General features: G+C 38.7%; 1 protein-coding gene across 1 annotated transcript in view; it reads right to left on the bottom strand.

Annotated features, from left to right (window-relative positions):
• The window catches only part of OCA2 (OCA2 melanosomal transmembrane protein), a 177,083-nt gene extending 154,297 nt beyond the window's left edge, over positions 1-22,786 (bottom strand). Inside the window, exons 1-2 of the mRNA XM_032680785.1 lie at positions 22,447-22,786; positions 100-198 (exon numbers count right to left, since the gene is read on the bottom strand). Coding sequence (XP_032536676.1) covers positions 100-198; positions 22,447-22,715 — 368 coding nt within the window. The 5' untranslated portion in view covers positions 22,716-22,786. The remainder of the gene's footprint in view (positions 1-99; positions 199-22,446) is intronic.
• Between the last annotated feature and the right edge of the window lie 3,971 nt (positions 22,787-26,757).

Consider the following 26,757-nt stretch of genomic DNA (forward strand, 5'->3'; position numbering starts at 1 on the left):
CCCATCAGGTTTTGTGTCAGGATATAAGAAAGAACCACATACAATTAAATAGAAGAGAGCTTAGGAAAAAATATTTTGAGTAAAATGAAAGTAACTCACCCATTTTCCTCTGAGAAAACCTTCAGTAGTGGTGTCTTCTCTGTAAAGCCAGTGTTTTTTGACCTCAAACTGAATAGTTTTGAAAAATTGAAGTGATATCTTTGGAGGGAAAAAAACCCAAAACAGAATAATAAGTCTAAAGTAAAATGATTCACTACAGTTCTATGGAACATTTTGCTACAAGTCCATCTAATTAGTTAAATATTCTCTAAGAATGGTGCTCTCCTAAATTCAGGTTTTCATTAAATTTGAACTAGACATGGTAGTTACCTCCTTATGCTTGCGGGGGACTCATTCATATAAGTTTACACTAACATACTTCTGAAAATCTAAACCAAAAGGATAATTTATTTCTCATAAATGTTATTTTAGACATGAATCACCATCTACAAATCCACTAATCTCTACAGTAACCTTGGCGCTCTCGGTATTAGGGAAGAAAACTTTATCTCGATACAAGTATGTCGTTCCTGCAGCACAATTCCTTCCAAACAGTTTCTGTCAAATCTTGGTCCTAGTGCTGCAGATAATGAAACAGAGAGCAAGCTACTTCTTGCCATATTGCAGCTTAGCATTGTTAAAAAGCCTTTTGCTAAAGCATAAATCCCAAAGCTTGAGAAATATCTGAAGACAATCAAGGACAATTGCAGTAATTTTAGAACAACTTCCCAAGACTTGGCTCTTTCAGAGACATTTCCCATCAAAATCAGTGTTATTCGGACACACCCTGATTTATTCCATTCAAAACTGCAGCCATCCACCACCAGATCTCGAAGAAATCTCCCAGACATATAGTCAAAATGTCTGTACCTAGAAGTAGGCACCTAGAGGAAATTTCTTTTACTGTTGCTGGACTGCAAGAGAAAAGAAATTATAAAATCTTAGACAACTAAATAAGTACACAGAGGTGACTGCTAATTCAATCTTCTAAATATAAGGCCAGTCCAAAAAGAAGGATTTGTGTATTTGACTTTATACCACAATGGAGGACAGAAATTTCTTGCGATTTGTGAAGATGTATGTAAAACTTTGTAAAATTCAAAATTAAAAAATTAAAACCTCCAATTAATGCTTCAGCTTGCTTGTTCAGTAGTGTTTTCATTCAGAAGATGTGCTAGGTGTGGAGCAACTGGATATGGTTATTTCAATCTTGAGTGGCCACAACGCTCATTCAAACTCTGCTGTAAGCCCATATTTTTAGTCTCAACAGAAGAGAATGAATGAGTTAGAAAGATTGAATTATCCAGTACCTCGGGTCAAATGTTGGGCGGATTACAACTCAGGTTGTCAGTGTCATTGCACTGACGCTTCATCTGTGAAGAGATGATCGCATACTCTGAAGCCCATCTTCTAAATAAGAGAATATCATTCACACAAAGGTGTTCAAGTGGAGAAACTTCTATTTTGAAGGAAGTGCTATGCTAATCTTATCATGGTTTTAGATGTGAATGGCTGCCTAGAGCTTTTACAAAAGGGAACCCATAAGGATAGCAAGAATACTACCAGGACTTTAAAGGTGTGCTCACTGAGAGCTGCTGGTATGCTCCTGGCTAATCCCAGCATTCTACTATACTCGGTCTGCATCCAAAGGGTACAATTGTGATAACAATTCTGATGGTGGACCTTAAATTTGTGCATTCAGAAGTTTAACTCATGCAAAGATCAATTAGCTGTTTCTGCTTTTAAACAAAACGATGTAACTTGTTCCACAGGAAAAAAAAAAAAGGCTTCAAATAATATATACTCTGTGCTGTTCTTATCTAATCTCGCATTGTGTACACCATTAACCTTTCCACACTGACTTGTCTACATCCTAGGACATGTGCAAATTCCAAGACTATTAACCAGAACACTTTCTACAAAAACTTCCATTTTCTTCTACTTGTTAGGAGTCGGTACCAACACTGTTTTGTGTTACTCAGGCATATATATCCACTGACAATCCTCACCTCAGCAACTCTTCACGACTACTGTGAATGACCAGTATGCAAAAAGTGCTGAAGTCAAAGCAACCACAGGAACAGCAACCAGAAAGAGAGGACAAAGGTTTGGTGGAAGGTGGTTTAAGTGACAAAACCTGAGTTGAAGAATCCAGAAGGCTAGTTAAAGACATCACCTTCACTTTCTTTTTACACTTCTGTTGCCCCCACTTGCTGGTATATTATCTGCCACTTTTAAATGGAACTGCGGAGCTGAACAGATGTCCAAGAATGATGAAGACAGTAAAAATGGAAAAGGTCTTCAAATAAAGTGAAAACAATTAGTGCATGACAACATCAATTTGCAGAGAATAAAAACACATAGACAAGTATAAGCAGCAGGAAACAGCCAGGCTTGACAAAACAAAAATAATTAGAGAAAAAGCAGAAGAGCCTTAACTCCCCCATGACGTGATTACGCTAATTAAAGAATGAGAGCAATATAAACAATAAAGCTAATTAGGGCATAAAAGAATCTTGAAGTCTGAAAGCTCTAGAAAGAGAAGTTGGAAAAACATCACTAAAAAATAGCATGGATTATAAAAATGAAAGTCATCCCTGAACAGAGAGCCTAATGCAAGCCCCTCTGTGCCCCTCATACTTCTGCAGAGACGCTATTGGTGCAATTTGATCACCCACTCAATCAAAAGATAACAGAGATCATCTGCAAGCAAAGCATAGGAAGGCCCAAGGATCCCCCGCTAATAGAGGAACAAGTCTACAGTGCTCAAAAACCCTCTTAACATCATTCTTGGTGCCCCTCAACACTGCAAGTAGCTGGTAATTGTGACACTGTGTAAATAAGGAAAAAGAACAATGTGACACATTTCAAAACCTGGGATCAGTTTACATTTGGAATGTTTCTTCACAATCAAATACCTGGAAAATTTGGTTATACCCACAGGCAATCCATGTCTACTGAGCAATTTAAAAGCACTACCAAGAGGCTAATCACCAGATCAGCTCATTAACCCATTGTGGGTAGGACTGTTAATAGGATGAGAAGACTGCTCTGGATTTATACTATGTGGGGGTGAGGAACTGGTTAGCTGGACACCAATTGTGTTCACCATTCTTCTCTCATGGTTCAGACCCAAAAGTCATTAGCATGTTTTACATCAGATATGAGAATCATAGAATAGTTTGAGTTGGTCAAACTATTTTATGATTAGGTGACTAGAGGTCATTTACTCAATCCCACCTACAATAAGCGGGGACATCTTCAACCAGATCAGGCTGCTCAGAAGAAACATGAAATAATTGCATTTACACATGTATACATTTATATTTAGATATGCACACAGATCTTCACACAAAAAAATTAACATTCTCATTTTCCTTTCATTCAAAATGATGGGAGAAACCTAAAACCAAACGCTGTGAAAAAAGTATTTTACAAGGACTTCTTCAAAGACTTCCAAACATTAATCACAAAGAAAGATCCATGTAGAACTGACATCAGAAAAAGAAGAGCATGTCCTGCCTGCTGTATAACCACTGCTGGGGGCATATTCATTCTCACATTTGCTGCTGCTGGGCATGGGTTGTTTTTTAATTTAGAGGAATCTTTCTAACAGAAGATTGTGTTCTTAACTACATGGCTGCTACTGTGACAGCTATATATACAGATTTTGGCTCTCTCTGCAGGAGTACAGGTTTGTTCCAAGGAAGCATGTCTTCTGAGTTGGTTACTTGCAGTCCAAGACATACTTTCCCATGCATAATCTTTCAAGAAATTGCAATTTCTGTCTCCATAATAACCCAGAGTAAGAACCAGCATTGTAGGAGGGCTGTCCCACCCCAGATGATACAGCATATTCTGCAAAGTCATGGAGATGTCCACAGGTGAAGTTCTGATTGCCTGACAGCAGCTCTAGAAGGACCTCACTCACAGCATTAAATGAGGGTCCAATTGCAAGCCTTGGACAACTATTGCAGAAGCCCTGAGAACCTGTGGCTGTGCCACTGCTCCCATGGATGAACAAGGGTCACACTCTTTTGGTGGCATTTTGTACTTCTCTACAGCTGTACACCAGAGACATGATCTTCAAACTCCTATACCCTTTTGAGCAGCTTAAGGAGAAGCAGTTTCCCCCTGCCCTCCTGGACCTATGGAGAGGTAAAGGGAGAGCAGGAGAGGAAGGGAATATGGGCAACTCCAGTTGCTCCCACTGATGGGCTGATGACTCATTAGATATTAGTCAGAGGGCTGCAATTTTCACCTACAACACACTAATATTTCCCATTACCTGTAGGTGATAACTTGCAAAATCTTCAGGGGACTTTGGATGAAGTGCAAAGAGAGAACTTAATTCCAGCCATTGAGCCCTAGATCTGCCCTCTAACCATATTTTCAAGCATTTGCTAGTTTGTGATTACACCTGCTACTTTAAACAAAAGGAAAAGGAAGACTTTGTGGTGGCACTGATGTTCATCCATAAGCAAACTTTCAATCCCAAATGCATTACAGCAAAGGACACCAAAAAAAAAAAAATCCTACAAGAACCAGAGAAAGAAAAAGACCATACTCATCCTAGTTAGGCTGCAAACACTTAAAATAATCACAAGGTTTGACTGGAACCTATTATTTGCCTTGTATTGAAAAGATAAATCATGCCACATAATGCATTGTTTTCACTCCCTATAATAAAAACATACATTTTAAATATCGGCTAATATAATGCTTCATCTCCCATATGCCACGTTATGCACACAACTATCAGTAAGAGAGCTATTTCTATGACAACAGAAACCAATAATTCTCACTTCCATGGAAAAGATTTAGTCAGAATTGAAGAAGATGTGAGTATGGAAGCATAGGTATTGTGCAAGAACATCAGTAGTTTTGAACACAACTTGTTAAAAATTTCACTATATAAAAAAATTAAAAGCACAATCTCTTCAGGGAAAAAAAGTTAGCATGCTTCCCTGAATTAGTAATCACTAAAATGATTATAAGCGTGAGGTTGCCTCTTACACAAAAGCTCAGAAACACTACTGAGCCAAGAGTTTGTAACAAATACAACAACAATTTAAGCAAAATTTCCTAGAAGAGAAGTCCAGAGTAAGAATATGAGAGCTAATTAATCATGCAGGAGACTAGTCACAACAGCATGATTTTAATTTATCATTTTGATATTCTTTTAGGCTAAAGTTTTGTTTCAGAATCTTCCTATTCCCTGAATAGAGAACATTTATATTGAATCATATGTACTAAAATAATTACTCTTATCGTATCTGTAAACAAGCATAATGCACAAATAAATTGAAAAATAGAACTGAAAGAAAAAAAAACAAACCCAACCAATCAAACAAACAAACAAACATACAAAACACACACACACACAAAAAAAACCACACTGGCTTTTGACTGCACTTGAAACACATTCTCCCACCAGATTTGGTTATTTGTCAGTTTCTAATAAAGTCTACTTTTGGAGTTACGTGATACAAACTGTGCTGACCAACATCACAGCACTCAGCTCTTAAACATTTACATGTACTGTGTGCTAAGCAGCTGTATGCATGCATACATCCATCAACATTATGATATATATGCGCCCACATTGGAGACACGACCTCCGTGATGTTTTCACCTCAGTGGTAGGATGTCAGGGGAAATTGTTATGACTACCCATCGCAAATGAAGCATGGTCAACTGATATGCTCAGAGCCAAGGGAAGGATCAAAGACTCCCGAGCTCACCTCTCTAAATAGGCTCCAGATGTTTTCTGATGACTGCTTTATGTAGCTTCACTTAAATCAAAAAATAACCTCCAGACCCTTTAAAAGCATGCACCATTAAGATGTCAGGAAAATTTAGCAATGAAAGCATTACCTAATACAGACTCATTTTCTCTTTGACTTTCCTTTCTATTAGACAGGACTGTATAGGATTCCCCAGAGGGATCCCCAAAGATGGATCATGTGGGGCTGGCACTGGCATTACCTGACAGCAAGAGGTACAGTACTGTGAAAGGTACAGCCAACAGGCAGGTCTCATGTTGAAAGACACTGAGGTGCTGGAGAGTGTCCAAAGAGCAAATAAGCTGATTAAGGGTCTGGAGCACAAGTCTTACGAAGAGCAGCTGAGGGAACTGGGGTTGTTTAGCCTGGAGAAAAGGAGGCTCAGGGGAGACCTTACCTCTCTCTACAGCAACCTGAGAGGTGGTTGTAGTGAGGTAGGGATTGGCCTCTTCTCCCAGGCAACAAGTGACAGAACACGAGGAAATGGCCTCAGGTTGTTTCAAGGGAGGTCTAGATTGGATATTTGGAAAAAATTTTTCACAGAAAAGGTTGTCAAGCGTTGGAACAGGCTGCGGGCGGAAGTTGCTGAGTTACCACCACTAGAGATATTTAAAAGACATGTAGATGTGGCACTTAGGGACAGGGTTTGGTGGTGGATTTGGCAGGGTTGGATTAGTGGTTGGACTCAATGAACTTAAAAGTCTTTTCCAACCTAAATGATTCTATGATTCCAAATTAATAAGTGTATACCGTGGTAAGACCCCAAGCAATTAAAGAACATATTTAAGGAAGATGTAGTGAAATGTGTGCTGAGCTTATCCTAGATGGAAATGTTTCCTTATATAGGGCATACACAATATACTTGCTTCATTCACTTGTGATGGATTTGGAGAGTGAACATGTTCTGCAAGGGCAATTGTAAGTTCAGAAACAGCTTGAAAAATAGAGTGCTTCCAATGGTTCCTTTTTTAAATCAAATCGGGCTTTGTAGGGTTATAGTATTTTCCTGGAAAAAATAAAATTAAATTTTCAGATATCTCCATGACTTGGTAGTGTACCTCAAGAGTCTTTGTCTGCTTCTGTCAGGGAATGTCTTCATTAAGAAGACATTGGGAGGTAGTTAACAGACTAGGACCTCATTGCAGTGGGTGAAGATAAAAGAAAGAACACTTAAGCTGCCCTGAAGCTTCCCTGACTCTACCTAAGAGGACTAAGTTGTTCTCCACAAATTTTCTGTTCTCATGTCAGGGTACCATGAGGTCTGGCTGCCCTGTGGGAGGGAGCCAGGTCCAGAGGGTGGACGTGGGTCTGGCAGGGCCGTGACCTTCCCAGCCTAAGTCTGCCCCACAACACTCAACAAGGGCTCAGGGACAGGATGGGGACCCAGACCAACCCAGACCTTCATGACTAACCAGCAGGACCACAGTGACAGGGCAGGTCAAAAGGGCCTACCATTTGAAGGAGTGAGCAGTTGCACTGAAAAGTATGTCTGCTGTTTCCTCCTCTACATTTTCTGCTTCAGCAAAGAAAATTGGAAAGCTACAGGAAACCACATGTAAAACTGCAGACAGTCAGAAGGAGAAAATACTTTACGGGAGCAGGTGCTGCCAAAAGAGTTTAGCTAACAGTTTAGCTGTTAGCAACTACCAGCAAGCTGCACATTTGAAAAAGGCAGCAGTAGCCAGTTTGGGTAGTGGTCCAAATTCCAAACCCCCAGTTTCTCTGTGGATTAAACAGATAACCTTTTAAGAGGTATTATCTGCAAATGCTGCAAGTCATATTGAAAAATGAGTCTACAACAGGGAAGCAATTTATCCACATTTAAAGCATGACTGCATTTGTAATTCTTTAGCATATTCTACAGGCTTGGCTTTTAAATGCCAGCATTTTGCCTTGGCATTCAGGATGGGGTTTAGCTCAACCAGCCCTGTTGCTAACTTAACTTATGACAAATAAAGGGGGATCAAATTTTTTTTCTAGCCCTTGAGGTAATTTAAAGAATATCAAACATTAAGGAAGTGGTTACAACTTAATATTTTGAATTTATATCTGAACAGACTCTCTTAAAGATGCAATATGGGGCACTTGAATGATGGACACATGAACAGAGGGATGGGTCTGAGGAAAAAATGGTTTATGTGACCATCTCGAGAGGTTATTCTTCAAGAATTACAGTCATACGCTGTCGTAGTCTCAAAGGTTTGGGGTAACGTGTTCAAGCTTTACTTACAGACTAGCTGAACTGAAGAATGGTACAAGAAAAGAAAGCACTATTAAAGCAAGATCACAGACCACTTCTGAGATGAGGGAACACTTTCATGCACAAAGGTAAAACAGGATTATTTTGATAAAATTTTCCTTAATCCAATTAATGTACTGACAAGCTGTCACATATAATTATGCTTCTGGCCTTCCATAGCCTTGTAATATATTCTTATGCCACTCACCCCAGTTTTGGAGATTGAAAAGAGTAATTTGTAAGCTATGAAGTAATGAAGACTCTATTTTTCATTTTTTTTAAAACTGAAAATTGAAGTTCCATGTGTTTCATTCCAGGAGTTTGGATATAACATTACTGATAACTGCAACTTTTAGATAAAAAAGTAACTTTGCCACTAAAAAAAATTGTCTCCCTTGCTTAGACTTTAAAAAAAAAGAAAGTCAGACATCTACAAAAAAAGGCTGATTAACACAAAAAAATAGGGTTGATTAATGTGCCTGGAGATGTGTTAGACAGAGAAGGTGAAGGCAAGCATCAGGCCACCACAAATCTTAAAAACAAGTAGTCATCAAATTAAGCTTTGTTTTAAAAAAAACCACATGATGGATCCAAACTATTGTAAGCTTGCTGGGACTTGTATTTTGTCCTTTAGTCACAAAGAAAGGAAACAAGGAAAGTTCAAGCATACTAATTTCTGCTAAATAGTCAGGTTCTCATGAGGTATTTCAATAGGTATGATCAACTAGGAAAACTTACATAATCTTTATGTAGATCCTGATCTCAGTGGACTAGACCCAGTAAAAATGCTAAAATTTGCTTCAAAGCTAGGGCATGAGGTACTCAGAGTAGCCAGAGAAGAAAGAGCAGTAAAATTTTCAGATAAATAATTTGTAGGGAGAGATATAGCTTCCAAATTTTGAATTAACATTATAAAGCTGATAAAATAATAGGGGTTTTTTTAAGTGTATTGGAAGTCCTTCCATTATATTTACTTTTTAAATTATTTTAGTTATTAATGGAGGTATTAAGAATTCCTTTTCAGGTTCTGGCTGAGCATAAGACACTGAGGTTATTCATATAACCTTTGTCATCTAAAAGTCTGATCTAGGATAATTACAGTCACTGGCAAGAGAAAGATCTCTTCAAATAATTTTCATCCTCCCCATCTCTCATGTTAACTATACAAGGAATCTGGGGAATTAACTTTGAGATAACAGACTTCTTCACTAAATAATATATAAGCCTTACACAAACAATGTCTATATTACAGTATACTAAAAAGTACTTTTCTTCATGTACTTTTTATTTTCTCTTAAATTAAATCTCTTCTTCATACAGAAGACTTTTCATCAAAAAGTCAGTGTTGAATTAGGTATACAAAAAAATATCAAGTCCTTCCAAACATGACTTATTCATAACTTCCTAACAAGAAACTTCCAAAACAAAATAATTCCACGTTATCGGTCATTGCTTTCCATCTTGATTTATATCAAAGACAAAAACTTTTAAAGCACTGAAAATCTCAGAGGAACAAATTAAAGAAACCAAACTGAATAAAAAGGTAGCTTATAACAATACAGTATTTTCTCATACATTTGCAGAATATTCAGTGAAGCCATTCAAGAATAAATGCAGTTTTATCTCACAAAGATCGTGCTCTTCCCTGCCATAGCCCTTCACTAAGATCGTTGTAACATATTAACATGCACTTTACAAGCTTCAGGAAACTCGTTCCACAGTATTGGGTTCTGCTCTGCTATCAGGCATCTTTTTCTGCCTTGAAAGGCCTTGAGTATCTGTAGGACCTTAAGGCTAAAATGTCAGAGAAGCAGCTATCTAATCTGTGTTAACAAACAGCTTTAAAACATAGATTTTTGATTCAGTGCCGAAGTGAGACAAATTTGAAATAGAAAATTTGAGTCCATAAGCATATTCAGCTGAAATTCTCCAATTAAAAAGAAGGGGGAAAAAACCAACAGCTAAACAAACAAATCAAACCAAAACCCAAGGATTATAAATAATGCATTCCAGAGAAACTCTGAGAATTGTATTGTCTCATGAAAAGTAGCATGCAAATTACATTCGGCAAGCCTCCCCTCGAGTGGTGAGACTGACAACAGAAACAAAGAATAATAATGACATTTCAGCCTTCCTTCCTCCTTATTTAAGCTCTGTCTTTCTCCAGGTAAGAACATACTTCTGTGCACTGAAAAGACAAAAAACCCCAAAATTATACCTCTCAGAATTCAGAAGGAAATTCCTTTTCCTACATGGCAGATGGCTTTGTTCCAGCAACATGGTTTAACTGTACATCATACTTCTTGATAGCACTTCTTTCCCCCCAGTCACACAGATGCCACTCTTTCCTCTCAGACACTACATTCCCTTTGGCCCTATACAGAATGGAGTAACTTTGATTACTCCATAGTCTCACAGAGGTGATTTCTTTCCATGTTGCTCCCAAAATAGCATATTCTTGATGATAAATACCATATTACTAGCTATGTATATTCTAAAAATCAGCACTGTACCAAACCTAAATAAATCCTGGACATTGATCATAAAAAAAAAAAAAAAAGATAGTATTGTGCTCAGTAACCATGTGGACAATAACTCTTCACATGCACATGAAAATTCCTGGCCATGCAGGAATGAGGTTACATCAATAAAACTTCAGTCTGTGCTCCCAAACAAAGAGAAAGTAGAAAAGGGAAAGTGTCAGTGCCCCTGACTTAAAAAGAAAATTCTTCAGCAAGGGATTATCTGCAGAAAAGGGGAAAGCCTATCCTGACATGGTTATGTCAGCAGCTTCTGTACCAGAAACTTCCATATGAGCAGAGATGCTGTGGAGCACAGCTAATATAGAGATTTAAAGACAGAAAAAGTTTTACATGTGTTTTGATTCCTCAAAAAATACAGTGCCTGAATAATTTACTAATTTTTCATTCGAAAACACCTGTTAGCATTCTTAAAAGGATGAAAAAAAAATATTTAAATTTAAAAAAAAAAAACAAGTCTTGTCATTTTCCATGTGTTGGACCAGACAGTTATGTAGCTATTTGATTATCAACTCAAATGGATCAAAAAGGTTTAGTGTTCTTGAACAAACAGCTCCTCTGAATACGAGAAATCTGAAATGTAAGAAAAAGTACTAACAAAACACGGCATCTCACATATATTTTTTCAATAAGACAACTCCAGAAACCGTTGTCAACAGTCACTGCATCAACAAATGTCTTTTTTAATACAGTCTACATGGGCACTTTGCAAAAAGAAATTATCCATAGAGTGTGATATAAGGAAAAGTGAAGCATATTCTGACCATATGGAAGTGCAAAGGAAAAAGTGGATATTCAAACATCAGAACAATAAACAAAGTAACAAAACAAGACAAAAACAAAAGGAAGAAACAAAAGAAGACACTAAAATGCCCATAATCAGATATTTTTATTAAAAGTTACTGTAGAGGTAGCCCTTCTGCACCTCAAGAATCAACGCAGAATAATGGTTTTTCCTCTACATGAAAAAAACAGTTTAAAGCCCAAATAATGGAATCATGTTTGAGTCATGGCACTTAAAAGTAGGCTACAATTGCAAAGAAACATTTTAAAAACAAACAAACAGAAATGCTTATGAGAAAGCAGAGGTCCATAGCACATTTTCACGGAGAAAAGTATAATTTTGTACTATTTTAATATTACGGAATGCGAAAGTTAATTAGAATAGTGGAAGAACTAAAGCTACAGGAATTATCTCCTTCAGTTGCATTAGGAAAAAAGTATGGCTGGAGAGAAAAAATATCGTGACACACAGCAGAGCTGAAAGAACAGATTTTGAGACAAAAGCATATAGACAAAATTTTAAGAGGACATTGATTTAGAAAGCGTGGTCTCCATCAACATTTTTCCCTCATGGCAAGAGGTATGTTACAGTCTCATCTCTGAAGTGTTACTCCAGTTTATATGTAAATTTATTTTGGTCCATAACCAAATGCTGTAACCACAATAGGACAAAGTATGCTCCTACTCGCAACTTTCTTGTTAACGAAGACTAAATGTGATGTAGACCATAACACCCTGAAGACTTCATTTCTGAAGAGATACATATGCAGCATGGGTAGGATCCTGATGATTAACTTTGAGTACAAGTAAATAAATTCCATTACATATAAGGAAACCGGTGTCAATACTTAATTTTGATGATCTCAAAGCATTATATGTATGACCTAAATCTTCCCAGGTTCATACAGAGTTTAGCAAGCATAAAGAGACAGAATTCTCTATTCTCCATCCTGTCTGCTTGAGCAAAGAAAACATATGCTGCCAATGGATGCAACAGAAAAATGCATATTTATATAATATTACAACATAGCCCTTCTCTTTTAGCTTGGAAGATTAAAGGCACATCAGAGAAAACAGAAGGGTATTCCTTGCTACCCTCATTCTGGTTTTACTATTCTTTTTAGCAGACAGATTCACTAAATTCAGGTTTATGCTTTTCACTGTAAGAGGTTTACATGATGAACCAGCTGCCAGTAGATTCCTAAAGAGGATTGCAGGTCACATGTCACTGGTATGAGTGAAGAGGTAGAGATACTCCTATCACTTCTAGAAAGATTAAAAACAAAATAATATTTGAAACTACTTTTACTTTTTTATTTTCTCAGCAGCGGAGAAAATAAATTACTTAAGAACATAAGAGTGAGTGGAAAAGTCCCTGCAAAATGTTTACCTACCCTTCTCAAGAAAGTACTGTGTTAAACCAGGATTAGACTTCTTACAATAAATTCCTCAAAAGCCTAGTGCTTCCTCCGCAAACGTCAAGTGCAAAGCCCTGCCAGACATATCGGTTCAATGTAGCTGCCAGCATGGCCATCTGAGAGAAATGCTTTCATAATCCCCCACTACCTGAGCTCCATGTTGGGCAAGGGAGTCCTTACAGAAACTCCGCTCAAGGATACCAGGGAGTGAATGGCAGATGGGCTGTGTTTACTGTCCTTACTGACTAGTACAGAAAAGAGAGTGGCTCTGAAAGTAGGAGCAAAAGCCTTCAGACTTTAGCAGCTGCTTCTGGATGCTGCTAATTCACAGACAAGACTGACTCAGTAGCTTCAGCTGAGCTTCTGAAAACTGTGAGTGGCTGTAACTGTCAATCACCCTGTAACTGCTATTTCACCCTGCTCAAAAGAAATCATATAAAAATGTGCAAGGGAAAAAATAAAATGGAAAAAACAAACCCAAGTGCTTTACTTCTGAACCTACCCCGTTCTGATAGCCCCGGCTCCAGCTCACGGTGCTGTCCTTGATTTAGCTTCAACCTGCTGTGGACAGATCTCTGTGTGGTCTCTGTGTGCTGCTGGTACATTAGGACAATTATTGCACGTTGCCCCTGTAGCTCCATTAGCCCCTATGAAGCAGAAAATTGCTTGCTTGGTCACTGTCTGTAAGGATTTTGGTGACTCATTTATCAGCTTTTTCTGTATTTCAGAGAGTAAATCACTTGAGCTCCTTATGAATAGCAGGTTTTTAAAACAGCCATATGATTTGCCAGACTACAGAATGTGACCCTATTTTTATTTTTTTTTTTACTTTACTGGCTAATTTATTCCATCTGCATGAATCTATTTTTCCATCAACTACATTCAATTTAACATGAACTTCAGTTCTTAAACGCGTGACCATCGTTATCCGGGAAATTTTTGCTGCAGTTGAGGAATCATTTCCAGTGCTTCTAACACAAGAGGACAAAACACTCTGATGTTAATTAATTCTAACAGGAGAGACATTTAAAATTTTGGGCAGATTGAAACATCCCTATCGCCAGCAGAACTGTGTTCTAAAACATCTGCTCCTAACAGTAAGCTATGAAAAGAAAAAAAAAAAAGAAAGGAAGAAAAGGTTTCTTTCTGTACCCTTTGCAAGGTGAGATTGTTTTACTCTATGAGGAATCATAGCCTTCCATGTTTTTATCTTGTTAACATGTCTTTTTTTTGTTTGGAAGACCAAACTGTAAGTACTCACTACTAGAAGATATTCAGGATAAGCAAGGAATGCTGCTAACTTGGCTGTCCGGCTTCCAGGTTTGGGACTCACAGGTTCATACTCTTTTTTTAACTGCAGCTCTGGGTGGAGTTGAGGATTTTTTATCATATCCCAGGACTGATTGTATCACAGTCTGGCTTACAACAACAAGCATTAACTTGCTTTTAACTGATTCAGTCCGTAGCTCACTACACCATGCTCTCACTCTGTATTTCACACTATATTTCACCTTCACCCAATATCTTTTTGTAGCTACATGGAAGGGTTTCCATTCATCCTTCCCAGTATTCCTGCTGTCTCTGCATTTTATTGGTATCTTTTCTTTCAAATGCTACTTCTTACACCTGTATCTCAGACTCCTCTCTCTTCCGTCAGCAGTAGCTCTCCAGTAGTTTGGGCGGAGGCTGAAGCAATTTTTTTGGTCAAATGCTCAGTATGAGCTGAGCTAACCAAGCTCTCACCTGATCAGCCTGACTGTTAGGAAAGACTGCAAACCCTTCCCGTGTTCTTCCTTCAGGCCCTTATACTGTCAACAGAATAATAAAAACAAAAAATAATCTAAAAAGCTGATTACCAAGAAATTTTCTTAGAAAATAGAATACCTAAGTTACAATTGCTGTTTCAATTGATGTTTTATTATATATTTCAAATGTTATATTGAAAAAAGAAAAAAAATATGATTGCCTTGGAGTCTGGTGAACCATACACTTACTCAAGAGTTAGGAGGTGTGTGTTTAATACCCCTCAGAGCAGAGTGGATGTTGCACATCCATCCCCTGTGGAACATTCACAGTAAGGGAGCCCCAGTAGCATTACTTCTTTTTTTGACTGTACCATAAAATAAAGCTGCTCTTGTCCTGTAAACTCTCCCTCTATGCTCTGCAAAGTTCATGGGCTTCTGCTCTACCTCAGGCTCATTGAGGTTCATGGCTTAAATTTAAATGACACAATCTTACTCCATTAGTCCCTTTCTCAACCATTTTTGGCTTCACTTTCAGGTCTTGTCTTGTTCTATCCTTCAACCTCAGAGCCTGGGCCCACAGAAAATTTTCCATGTTATCATGCAGACCATTTGCTGCCCCATAACAGCTCTGCAGGGGCTGGCTATCCCCTTGGCCACCTGATGCAGTGGTATGTGTAAGGACCATGGATCTCAAATGCTTTATTTTCCTTCTTCCTAGTCTCTGTCAGCAAAGACTCAATTGTTCTTCCTAACATAAAACTTTTGCACATCTACATAGTAGAAAAATTGGGACAAAGTGGAAATCTCATTAATTATTAATTAATATTATTAATTAGTATAATTTGACCACCTGCAAATATGAAGTTATGATTTCTGCAAACTATTTAGTATGTCAGAGCTGCCACCTGCACACATGCACATCATCCAGGAACGAAGCACACAAAACAATTTTTCAATGAAAAACCTTCATGGAGAGATACTGAGTATCTGAGTTATTTGCTTCATCTTACATGGCTAGCTACTCCTCACATCAACTATTTATGCCCCAGGCATTCCATCCTGCTCAACTGTGACTGTCGCCATGCAACACATTTCAAAGTCTGACTGACTGGTTGGCTTAACCCTTCAGTGTAAAAGAATCATTACTGCCATTAAAAGCCTTTCCTTGTTTAAAAAGCAGTTTACGTGAGGAAAGAACTGTCGATCCCCAAAGAGGATTGCATTTTGTATGTCACTGGTATTTTTCCACAACTGACCTAAGAGGTCTCACAGTGACAAACCCCACATAACCCTATTATTAACTATTAGGAAAAGAGCAGCTGCTTGCAAAATTTAAGTTTTGTGCAATGTCACAGGGACTCAATTGAAACATTGGATCTTTGGAGATTAGTACACTGCAAGTTTTTCACTGAGTCCTGAGTTCAGTTTTTAGCCTGACAATTGGAAAAATGTGAAGCAGTTAATTAGTACCTCCTATTACTTTCAACAGAGCACTTAGACAAAACATTAAAAATGGTGGGGTATTTTACAAAGTGTTTTGTCAGAATCAAAAAGCATTTGAGAGGCTGCGTGGCAGCTCTATGATTTTAGTTTGCCAACGGCAGAACAGAAATTGTATTACATGACCAATGTCAGATACCATGAATAATTATAAGAAATAAGCGCTGAAATGATGAATAATACACAACAACAAAGCAATTAAATAACTTTGGACTCAGGGAAACTTACTATGAGTGAGGACTGTTTCTGTAAGTTTCATTAAAAGAAAAACTATATTAAAATAGTCTTTGCTGAACACAGCTCCTTTACTCAAATGAAGTCAAATCCTCTCCTTAAGTTGCACTGTATAACCAGATTTCAGTCTTCCTTCCGTTACCACTGCAAGATGCCTTTTTTCCAGGAAATGGGGAACAGCAAATTAGAATAGGGTAGCAGAATCTTGCAATACCTTATTTGTTTGCCCACTGTGCTTAATGTGATCTTTCTGTTATACTTCCCACCATTCAATCTAAAGTTTTGCTACAACTGCTTATTGCTTCTTTTGAGCTTTTTAGGTTTTGAATGGTATTTTATGATACAGTAGGGGCAACAGCAAGGAGCTCTAACCCAAGCTAAGAGTGTCTCAGCAGTCCCATGTCCCTACACAGTTTGCTCAGGACAAGCTCTGTTGTAGCCACATGCCTCCATGTAAGCAACAAATATTTGAGAGATTGTGTCTAAAACCAAATGAACCAAACTAAATGAATTAGCAAAGTTGTGACTTTAAAACTTCTTCAGTATTTTCATTGTCATAGAATTTAAAGATCCTCATGGAGAATCAAAACTCAGAAACATTCACTATTGACAAGAAATGGAAAGAAAGTTAGAAGTGCCATCATTTAGGCAGCAAGTAAGATCACCAGGAGTCACATGAGAATGACAATGAAGGTGGCAGTTTGCTGTGAAGTCATCTATCTCTCCTGAACTCTTATCTAATGTTTGTGTGGTTGACATGAAAAGTCAGAATAGTTTCTACACAAACATGCAATTATGATGTGAAAATGATGCTTTCCCTGTTTGACTGTTGAACAGAGAATGATCCCAATTTGCTCTAATAGCCAGAGATCAAAATTAATCTTAAGATACACAAGAAAATGTGGTTTTATTGGTTTTGAGGGTTTTTTTCCTTCAGCCTTTTCCCCGTCTGAGGAAGCTTTCAAATTGTCACATAAATTTTACTTATTTAGACAGAAACCATGTCTTCTTGACATCTAATTCTAAATCTCATAAATGTCTTTTAAAAGTAGTAATGCATCAACATAATTAAAAATCAAAATTGAGATTTATAATCCCTCAAGGCTAAAGGCGTAACTTCACTCTCATATTGACTTTTCACCATACATATCTTATCCTCTCTCAGTTTCTCCAACTAACAGGAAATAAAATTACAATCTTTCCATTGTATTGCTACAAACCAAGAATTCAATAGACATTTTTAAGTCACTGGTCTTCTCATTGCAGACCAATCTCCCTACTGATTCTGGATCCACAGATTCAGGACAAAGGAAGAGTTGGATTTGATTGATTTTTTTAAACATTTTCTTACGTAAGTGAGCATTACATAAGTGAAACTGAGGGACAGGAGAAATGCTGAGACAAATAGTTTTGCTTGATTAAAAACAAATTCAAGTAGATTCAAAAAAACCCCAAGAGATTAAATTCCATTATCCCATAGATAAATCTTCTTAATCATAGAATCAGAGAATATGCTGAGTTGGAAGGGACCCATCAGGATCATCAAGTCTAACTCCTGGCCCTGCACAGATCATCCCAAGAGTCACACCATGTGCCTGAGAGTATTGTCCAAACACTTCGTGAACTCTGTCAGGTTTGGTGCTATGACCACTTCCCTGGGGATCCTGTTACAGTGCTAAACCACCTTTTCTAGATATCAAACCTAAACCTCCTCTCAGTCCGTTTCATGCTGTTTTCCTCAACTCCTGTCACTGATCACAAAAGTGAAGAGCAGATTTAATACCAGGCAACAATTATGTTCAAATTTACTCTTTGAAGTAAAGAGAACAAGTACTTTGAAGGTTGATTTTTAGCTCTCAAGGTATTTAAATATCATATCATATTAACACAGAACATGTCTAAAAAATGTTGGAGTGTAGAAATTCTTTAAGACACAGCAGACATAAGAAATTATCTTAGCCATAACCCTTGGGCAACAGAGGCTGACAAAAGTCCTGTGATCTGAAGGAACTGGACCCTTCTCACAAGACCTGTAAAAGCTCTGCCTTGTGGATTAAGCCTGGCTCCAGCAGAAATCAGAAAGGACTCTTGAGATAACTGTATCACACCATGTCTAAACCCCTTTAATCCCTTTCCCCCTATGTAATCTTCGTTGAGAAAAATATTAACCTATTGGCTAAACTGCAGCAAAACTTGTGTAACTCCCTAATTAATATAGCTCATCCTCCTCGTTAGCATGTCCTGCCCCCAAGACCCTTATATTGCAAGGCACATGTTCAATAAAGTATTCCAGTTATACCCCATACTGGGATCACGTAGTTTTTGGACTCCCACTAAAAAATACTCAGATAGAGATTTAAAGACAGCAAGACATACTTTTGTTTAAGGTACAAAGAACCATCTTTGTTTAAATGAGGCACAAAGAATAAAGGAAAAAACTTCCAAGGAATATCATATTAAATGACCAGCAAATTCCAGGGCCAAATTCATCCAAATTCATCACAAAGGAGTGAATTGCTTATATGGGATTAAGAATTCCTATTCATCTCATTTCTGTAGAGGTCTTTGATGCTCACGAACTCATAAGCAAAAAATATCTGATTTCACCCCTTCCTGTGGATCACAAAGGAGGATTTCAGATTTTCTTAATATAAAGCTACGCTGTTAAGTTTTTACAACCGATGATGATGAGACCAAAGGGGCTTTTTGGGGGCCACATCCCGCACATACAAGAGACATGATGGAAGGAAGCAGCCTGTGTCTTTGGAGATGTAAGTGCTGAGCTGAAGAGCATTGCCCATGCTGCCACAAAGCAGTTGTTTAAAGGCTGAAGAAAATAAGTGAAAAATCAAAATACAGATTTCAATGCCATTTTTCAGTACTTTAAAACCTTCATTTTTGATAGTCCAAACTAAACCACAATTCAGTGCAAACATACACCTAGGCCAGGTGCATTCCCACAGAACTGAAGGCCACTGGAGCTCATTCATAGTCCACTTCAGAGAAGCATGCCTACATTTCCCAGAGTGAGCAGGACTGAAGGAAGTAGGTTGCTCACAAGAAAGCAGACAGACTTATTTCTAGGGGAAGGATGCTCTGGAAAGAGAAGATCATTGAATGTGACCCATTGTGAATGGTCCAGACCTCCTCACACAGAGCCATGGGAGCCTAAGGCAATGCAGTCAAAGCTGGAGTCAGAAGGTACTGCACTTCAATATGCAAAGTAAATAAGAAGGCATTTTGACAGGCAGGTAGCCTGAGATAATATGGACTGACCACAAAACACCTGCAGGACTGTGCTGCAGTCAAATGGAAATGTTCAGTCCAGGATGGGGTGGACACCTATGTCCCCGGAAAAAGGGCCCCATTTAACTCAAGAACACTTTTTTTAAGGGTAATTTTAGAGACCAAGATAAATCCCTTGTTCTGTTAAATAGTTTCTTTGGGAAGTCTTGTCTCAGTGTACATTTGAACAATTTACAGAACCTAGGAATCTTATACCTGGAAGATAATTCAGCAATTTACACTAAGTAGATACATTAAAACAAACCATACAGATGTGCCAATTTAGCAAACCACTTAATGGAGGGGAAGAAAAAGGATTTGGTGTCCTCTTTTTTAATCATTAATAGTTTCCTTTGCAAGCAAAAGAACAATTTACATTAAAAGCTAATTCTCATTCTAATGAACCTAATCAAACGACTCATCAGTGTGCTAAGGTTTATCCATGTTTTTATCTGCATTGTGTTGAGTAGTCCCAATGACCTAAGGGTCATAATAGAGGGGTCATACATGTCACATCAGTATTTTATCTGCACCTAATGTATATTGGTTAAAACACATGCTAAGTAGAGCCTGGTAAGTGTTATCTCTATGAAAAAAAAAAAAAAAAAAAGAAAAAACCAAGAAAAATCAATATTGGAGGAGCAAGCGTTAAGGATCAACAAGAATAAATTTCAAAAGATCCTTTCCTGAGCCCTAATATATTGCAGTAGAAGATTAGATACAGATTTGTCTGCAAGGGAACATGGGGATGGCTATTTAATTGTACATCTATTCCTAAATCATGCACACTGACTACAGTTTACTCAACAGGAAAACAGTGTTAGCAAAAGACCTGGAGTTACTTCCTGCACTCGCAGGAAGATGGGCTCCCCTATGATCTTGTATTTTCCATCTCTGGAACCTGTGACCATGACTACCAAACCGTGGCTCATGGGCTCACAGTAAATTGTGTATGGCCGGTACACAAATTCATATCAGTCACTGCGAAATAACAGAAAGAAGTTTGAGAAGTAACAGAAGTGTGAGAGCTGGTCCTGTGCCAGGATAGTAAACAGCACTGGCAAACACAGCTGTAGCAAGACATAGATGTGAATTTAATAAAAGAACCTGGTTTCCAGATGCACTCAGTTCTTCCCTTCCCTGCTTTCCTCCCATCCTCACATATATGTGGTAGTTACCATGCTCTTTCAGAACAAGACATTAGCTCTTTCCCCCCATATGCTGAACTGAAGAACTTTTACAAGATTTAATTCTTAGTAAAATTCTTAGTCAATACAACAAATACTCAAACACTGAAAAAAATTAATTTCTAAAGTATATATAGGGGTTTTGTGGTAAAGCTGATAATTTGATTTTTTTTTTAATATTTGGAAGCATAGTTATAATGATTTCCAGTTCTCACTCTGACAGAAACACTCTCAGATCTGCATACTGGGTTTGCTGTAGATAAGTGAGAACCACAGCAAAATTCACCCAGCTAGCCTGGCTCCCCCTTGCCCAAATCAGGGAACTTACCAAAATGCCCCAAACTCCCTTTCTTCCCAGTATAAGCACGTTTCTTTCTAACTGAGATGCAGAGGCATCAGATGCAGACAGATCACAGCCCTTCTCAGCAAAGCAGAGATGTGACCAGCCTGCCCAGAACTGGGGGGAGCCCCAGGTCTACACCTCCCACATGAACATGAACAGCTATGGAGAACCACATGATGAGGAGGGAGGGAAGGAGAGAGAGAAATAAAAGAAAATTCTGAGTTTTGGATAAAAATTCTAGCTGACTACAGTTAAGACCAAGGATTCTTATCTGTATTACACTTCTAATTCACTTTAATTATGCCATTAAATAAATCATATTTTTGTGTTTGTTTAATTTTAATTAGTAAAAAAAAAAATCCAATTTAAACATTAAACTGCTTTGAAATCTACCCTGTTTTTTCCTAATTTGTAGCCATGCAACAAAGCTCTCCAGCATCAGGTTCCGGAAATTGTGCTGGCACTCTACTCACCGCTGCAATGTAAGCCATCTTGCTTGATGCAGATATCCCTAGGCAGCATTTCAAGGCCTGTGCTCTACTGGAGCTTGGGAATAGATACAACACTTCTCTCACTTTAGGCTCTCTCAAGTCACCTCTAAAAATTCTCAAAACTACTTGACAAAGTTGACAGTCCAGCCTGGCTGCCTTCCACTCACTGTGGTTTCTTCTGGTGCAAAGTTTGCTCCATCCTGCTACCAAAAGTGTTTAACAAAGTGAACAGGTGAAAAAGAAATGTTTAAAAAGCCACCTGAAATATTTTGAGGTCTATGAAATATTTCTAAATACTTACAAATTGAATTGCTGATGTTATATCTGTCACAATAGGAAAGATTAGCACCTCTTCCCACCAACCTGCACCTTTGCTGATGCAGGAGAGGATACATGAGGAGCACACACACCTTGTACACTTGATAGGTGGTGTGTCAGCTGTCACAGTTGATGCCATTAGTGGCTGTTAGTGTCACTTTAGTGTTCACAGCCTTAGCTGTAGTGATTCTGTTTATGGCTTTATGATGTATTTTTCCGAAACAGGTGAAGAGGTGGGATGTGAAAAATGTCTCTGTGTTTTCTGACACCAAGTAGGGAAGAAAAACCAACTGTCTGATCTTGAAAACAGAAAACATTTGCCCATGTCTGCTATTAAAGCTGAGATTAGTTTAGAAATCCAGTGATCCACAACCCCTCCATGGCAATTACAACTGCTCTGATAACCCATTAAGCTTCCAGTTCTCTATGTGGGTGAGAGAAACAATACTCACTTAATGAATGCACATATCTGCTCTACAAGGAAATAAAAATTAATTTGGATGTGGAGAAAAAATATTCTGTTTGTCCTTATTCTTACCTTCCCTGCACGGGCACAGGAGTGAAATCCTTCCCCAGAGTAATGCAGCCATCTTCCCCTGTAGCTGATTTTTCACAAAGGTTCTGAGGTTCTCCAAGACTCGCTACCATGCCATGATACTCTTTTAGTAGATGCAGCTCACTGCAACTTCTGGTCACTGATTTGGCTGCCACCTTTGCAGATAAACTGGTTTGATGTGAAGACGTCTGATTCAGCTCCATCTCTTGTTGTCTAGAAATTGTACTGTCATCTTTGTTATCCAAGTACATCTGTCCCTGGTGGGCGTTCTCCTAAAGAAAGTGAACACAAATATATTAGGATTAAATTGAATTGACTCAATGTTTACTTCAGTGCAAGCGTGATAAAAATGTCAAGGAGAAGATTTTTTGAGTGCATCTTTGAATATTTCTCCTGTTGGTTTATTTCCACCAGGAACATTTCCAGTGTTTTAAACATCTTTGCAACTTCAAAATTAACCATTATAAGAAGCATTGAAACAAATACAGACATGGGTCTTCTACTTTTTTCTTGTCTACCTACAAATTTCCCATCAACTTGCACTGACTTGTCCCATAAAATAAGCCAAAATCATCTCTGCATCTGTGGCACAATAGTCACCACTGCAGAACATTTTCCCAGCTTACACCAGCACTGCTTCACCACCACAACGCAGCTTTTCTCCAGCAGCTGCAGTGACAGCCGCCTCATGGAAGACACCACTCTCCTCCCAGCCCCTGAGTTCCCTTGGAAAAGTCCTGTCATACTGCCAAACTTCTTCAGATGATGGCCCCTCATTAAGCAGAGAGCAGGTACTTGAGTTTTATGAAGACAGTATGCTGCTCCAGCAGTTGCCAGGGGCACTCATGAATTGTGAATCAAACCTTGATGAAAATTAGGGTTTATTATATGATTATTAATTATTATTATCCATGCCCTTAGTTCATGTATCCTAGTCTTTTTCATCTGCCCTTACAAGTAGATTGGCAAACTTGCCTCTTCCCATAACTGCACAGTAGTTGGAGTACTATGTCCAGTCCTAGTCCCTGCAATTCAAAAAAGATGTGGACATATTGGAGGAGTCCAAAGGAGGGCCACAAAGATGATCAAAGGGCTGGATAAAAGACTAAAGATTTAAGTATTTTCCCCCTGCAGCAATGAAGGCTCAAGAGAACCTCATTGTACTATTCCAGTAGTTAAAAAGCAACTAAAAGACGACAGGTTCTCTCTTCACAAGGAGCCACATGAAAAAGAGGAAAAGGATACAAGCTGCATGAGGATAGATTTCATCTCAATATAAGAAAGACACTTTTTACAGTAATAATAACAGCATGAACCTTCCCAAGGACAGCGTAGAGCTCTCATTGCTGGAGGTTTTCAAGATGTGACTGAACAGGGTGCTAAATCATCTCATTTAGGCTCCCTTTCCCACAAAAGATTGGACCAGATGGTCTTTTGAGGTCCCTTCCAACTTGAGCTGCTCTACAAGTCTATGTTTAACAGTCCGGAAATGATCAACATAAATAAGCCTTTGTTGACTCGTGCTTTCTTGTTTTTCTTGAAAGGGAGAAAATGAAAGGGAAGGTAGGGACAGTGTGGTGAATTACTGAAATTAAGAAGGTAGCAGCTACTGGCTTCACAGGGTTCTCATTTTTAGATATGGCTTGTGTATATCAAGAAACACTAAAGACACTACAATTTTCAATGGATAATACCTCTCCTCTAGATATTTCCATTAGGGGACAAGCCCTTTTCTCACCTGGTGTAAGGAGCACAGACATGGATGAAGTAAAACCAAACACTGTCACTGAGTCAGTCTAGGGCTTCTTAACGGGCTGAAAATCATAGATCTTTTGTAATCCAAGACAAAATCCTGAGTGAAAGTCCTGGAAAGCCAGGTTTGTCACTCCAGCACTGTGGAATCTAAAGCTGGAGGTGTTGGGAGGGCCAACACACACCACACAGAGGCCACCACTGCCTCACCGACACTTTCTCATCATCTCTGGTAACCTGCTGCCCTATCAGGCAGCAGTTTTGCCTGTTCTAAAATTGCAAACTGCCTTCCTTCCTAATAAATAACTTTGAAATGCAAATACTTCTTCTTCCAACTCCAAGTAGAAGAGATAATTGTTTTTGTCTTCAATATCACTATATGTATTTACATATTGGTTTTATTAAGATACTCTGTAAATCATAATAGAGATATCTGCCTACTTATTCCATTTTTTCATAACATTTAGTTTGTCTGAGTGCCTGCTGTGAAAATACACAGATTTTTTTAAATTATGTCATGCTGTGGAAACATTAAACCTACAGCAACTCAGGCTGTACTAGTTTTTAAAAGATGAAAATCTGAACACAACCTTTAAAATTGATTGTTTCTCACCCCATAAGTGGGATTTTTTTTTTTATCTGGAGGTGAACAGAGACTAAATCAGTCAGGCTGTCACATGTACAAAGCCTTAGCATGAAAGACATTTATTTTCAAAATTAACATCACTGAAAAAATAAAGAATGACAAAGGAAAGAAGCTTGAGAGAAAATCTTATATCTAGATAAAAACTCATAAACTGCATTACTGCACATTCACAAAAGCTTTGCAAAAGGATAAAATAATGCAGCATCATTTTGCCACAAGAGACAGGTTTGATTGTGATTATCTACATGGCTCAAACATTGCTAAGGCAACTATCTCCATGGTATCCTAGCTTCTAAGACATCAGTGTATTTACCATTCAAGAAATTCTCAAATGGTCAAATTTGTTTGTAGTTACAAAACTTCACTGTTATTTCTTCTTTCTTTTTCTCATCTTGAAATGCCTGCATCAGCAATTAGACGTAGGTGAGATATTATCATGGGAAAGTACAGAGAGATTTTAGCCATGAAAAGTCCATTTTGGGTACATTCTGGAGCTATGCATTGGCAAGGGTTTTTCAGCCATAACTACATATTGGTCCAGCAACCATCCATCTTGTGTTGGTATAATACAGGGCTAATAAATAAATAAAACAAATAAAAGGGCTAATACAGTATTTAAGCCATCTTTGTCATCCCTTTCATCCCAACCCAAGTTGACCATCCACTTTAAAAGTATTCATGGAGAAGTAACTCTAAGATGATTAGGACTCCTCACTTAAGTTCCCCATTAATTCTTGGCCCAGAGTTGTGGGGAAGGCTATTTAGCAGGTGGAAATAGAGTGATGGGCTATAAGAAGCTTTGTCTCCATTGGTCTGCCCAAGAAGAAATTGCTTTAAATTGTCCCCAAAAGAGCTGTTCCCAGATGATGGCTCCCAGGCACACCAAACAATTAAAGTCCAGATACCTTATATTCTCTCTCATCTGGTTATAAAATGTTTAAAATACCACAATTACAAACTGGAAGAACTTAACAGCTTTCAGCAAGTTGCTGCATTTCCTTAGCAAGGGTTCCTTAGGTGGATGTTTGCCTGAGAGCATTTTCCTAATCCATGTACTACAGGGCCAGACCTGCCGGATGTGGGGCAGCATGGAGCCATCTTCTATGGCCTCACATTTTATGCTGTTGATCTGGCACGGACATTCATGTGTCTGGGAAAGTGAGAAAAGGATCCAGCTACAGCACCTTGCAGGAATTTAAGACCCTAAATCTTGAGGTAAGATGGTCTTTGTTGCACTTTATTGCCTTCCTGCAGCTGGGAGGCAGCCTGTGCCGGAACAAGGCTCTTGTGGACTTCCCAACTCAGCAAGAATTCTGACACCTTGCTGTTCAGATCTTGTTGTTCAGACCCTACTGCTTTGATCCTGATGCTCAAAGGCAGAAACTCAGACTTTACCACTGTGTTAAGGCAGCAGCCCTTGATGCACACAAAAGACCTTGACTTTGCTAGTGCCTGGGCTGCTCGCCTCTCTTTCTGCTCACAGAGCTCAACGGGGCTATGGGGATCCAGCACCACAGTCTCACCGGAGGACTCTGAGCATAACAAGACACGGAAGAAGACTTGCTGCATTCAGAGTCAAAACCTGGCCCCTGCGAATGGTGAAATTCCCAGTCTCCTCTACACTCAGCTGATGATGCTGCAATCCAGCAGCTGCTGTGCCTGGAGAAATGGCCTTGCCTCCTGGGAGCTGGCTTTCACTAGACTCCCACAGAACTCAGAGGAGATACAGGAACAGAGGCCTGCAGTGAGGTGATGGCTGGGGTCGAGAGTCCTGGGTGGAAAAAGGAACGTGCAAATTCTGATGGAGAGTCAGAACGAGTAAGTGGGAGGTCTGCACCAGAGGGGTGCTGAGGAAAGCTGAGGGCTTTGGGCTTGGCCGGTAACAGGGTGCGTGG

The sequence above is a fragment of the Chiroxiphia lanceolata genome, chromosome 2 (assembly GCF_009829145.1).
Source record: "Chiroxiphia lanceolata isolate bChiLan1 chromosome 2, bChiLan1.pri, whole genome shotgun sequence".
NCBI classification, from domain to species: Eukaryota; Metazoa; Chordata; class Aves; order Passeriformes; family Pipridae; genus Chiroxiphia; species Chiroxiphia lanceolata.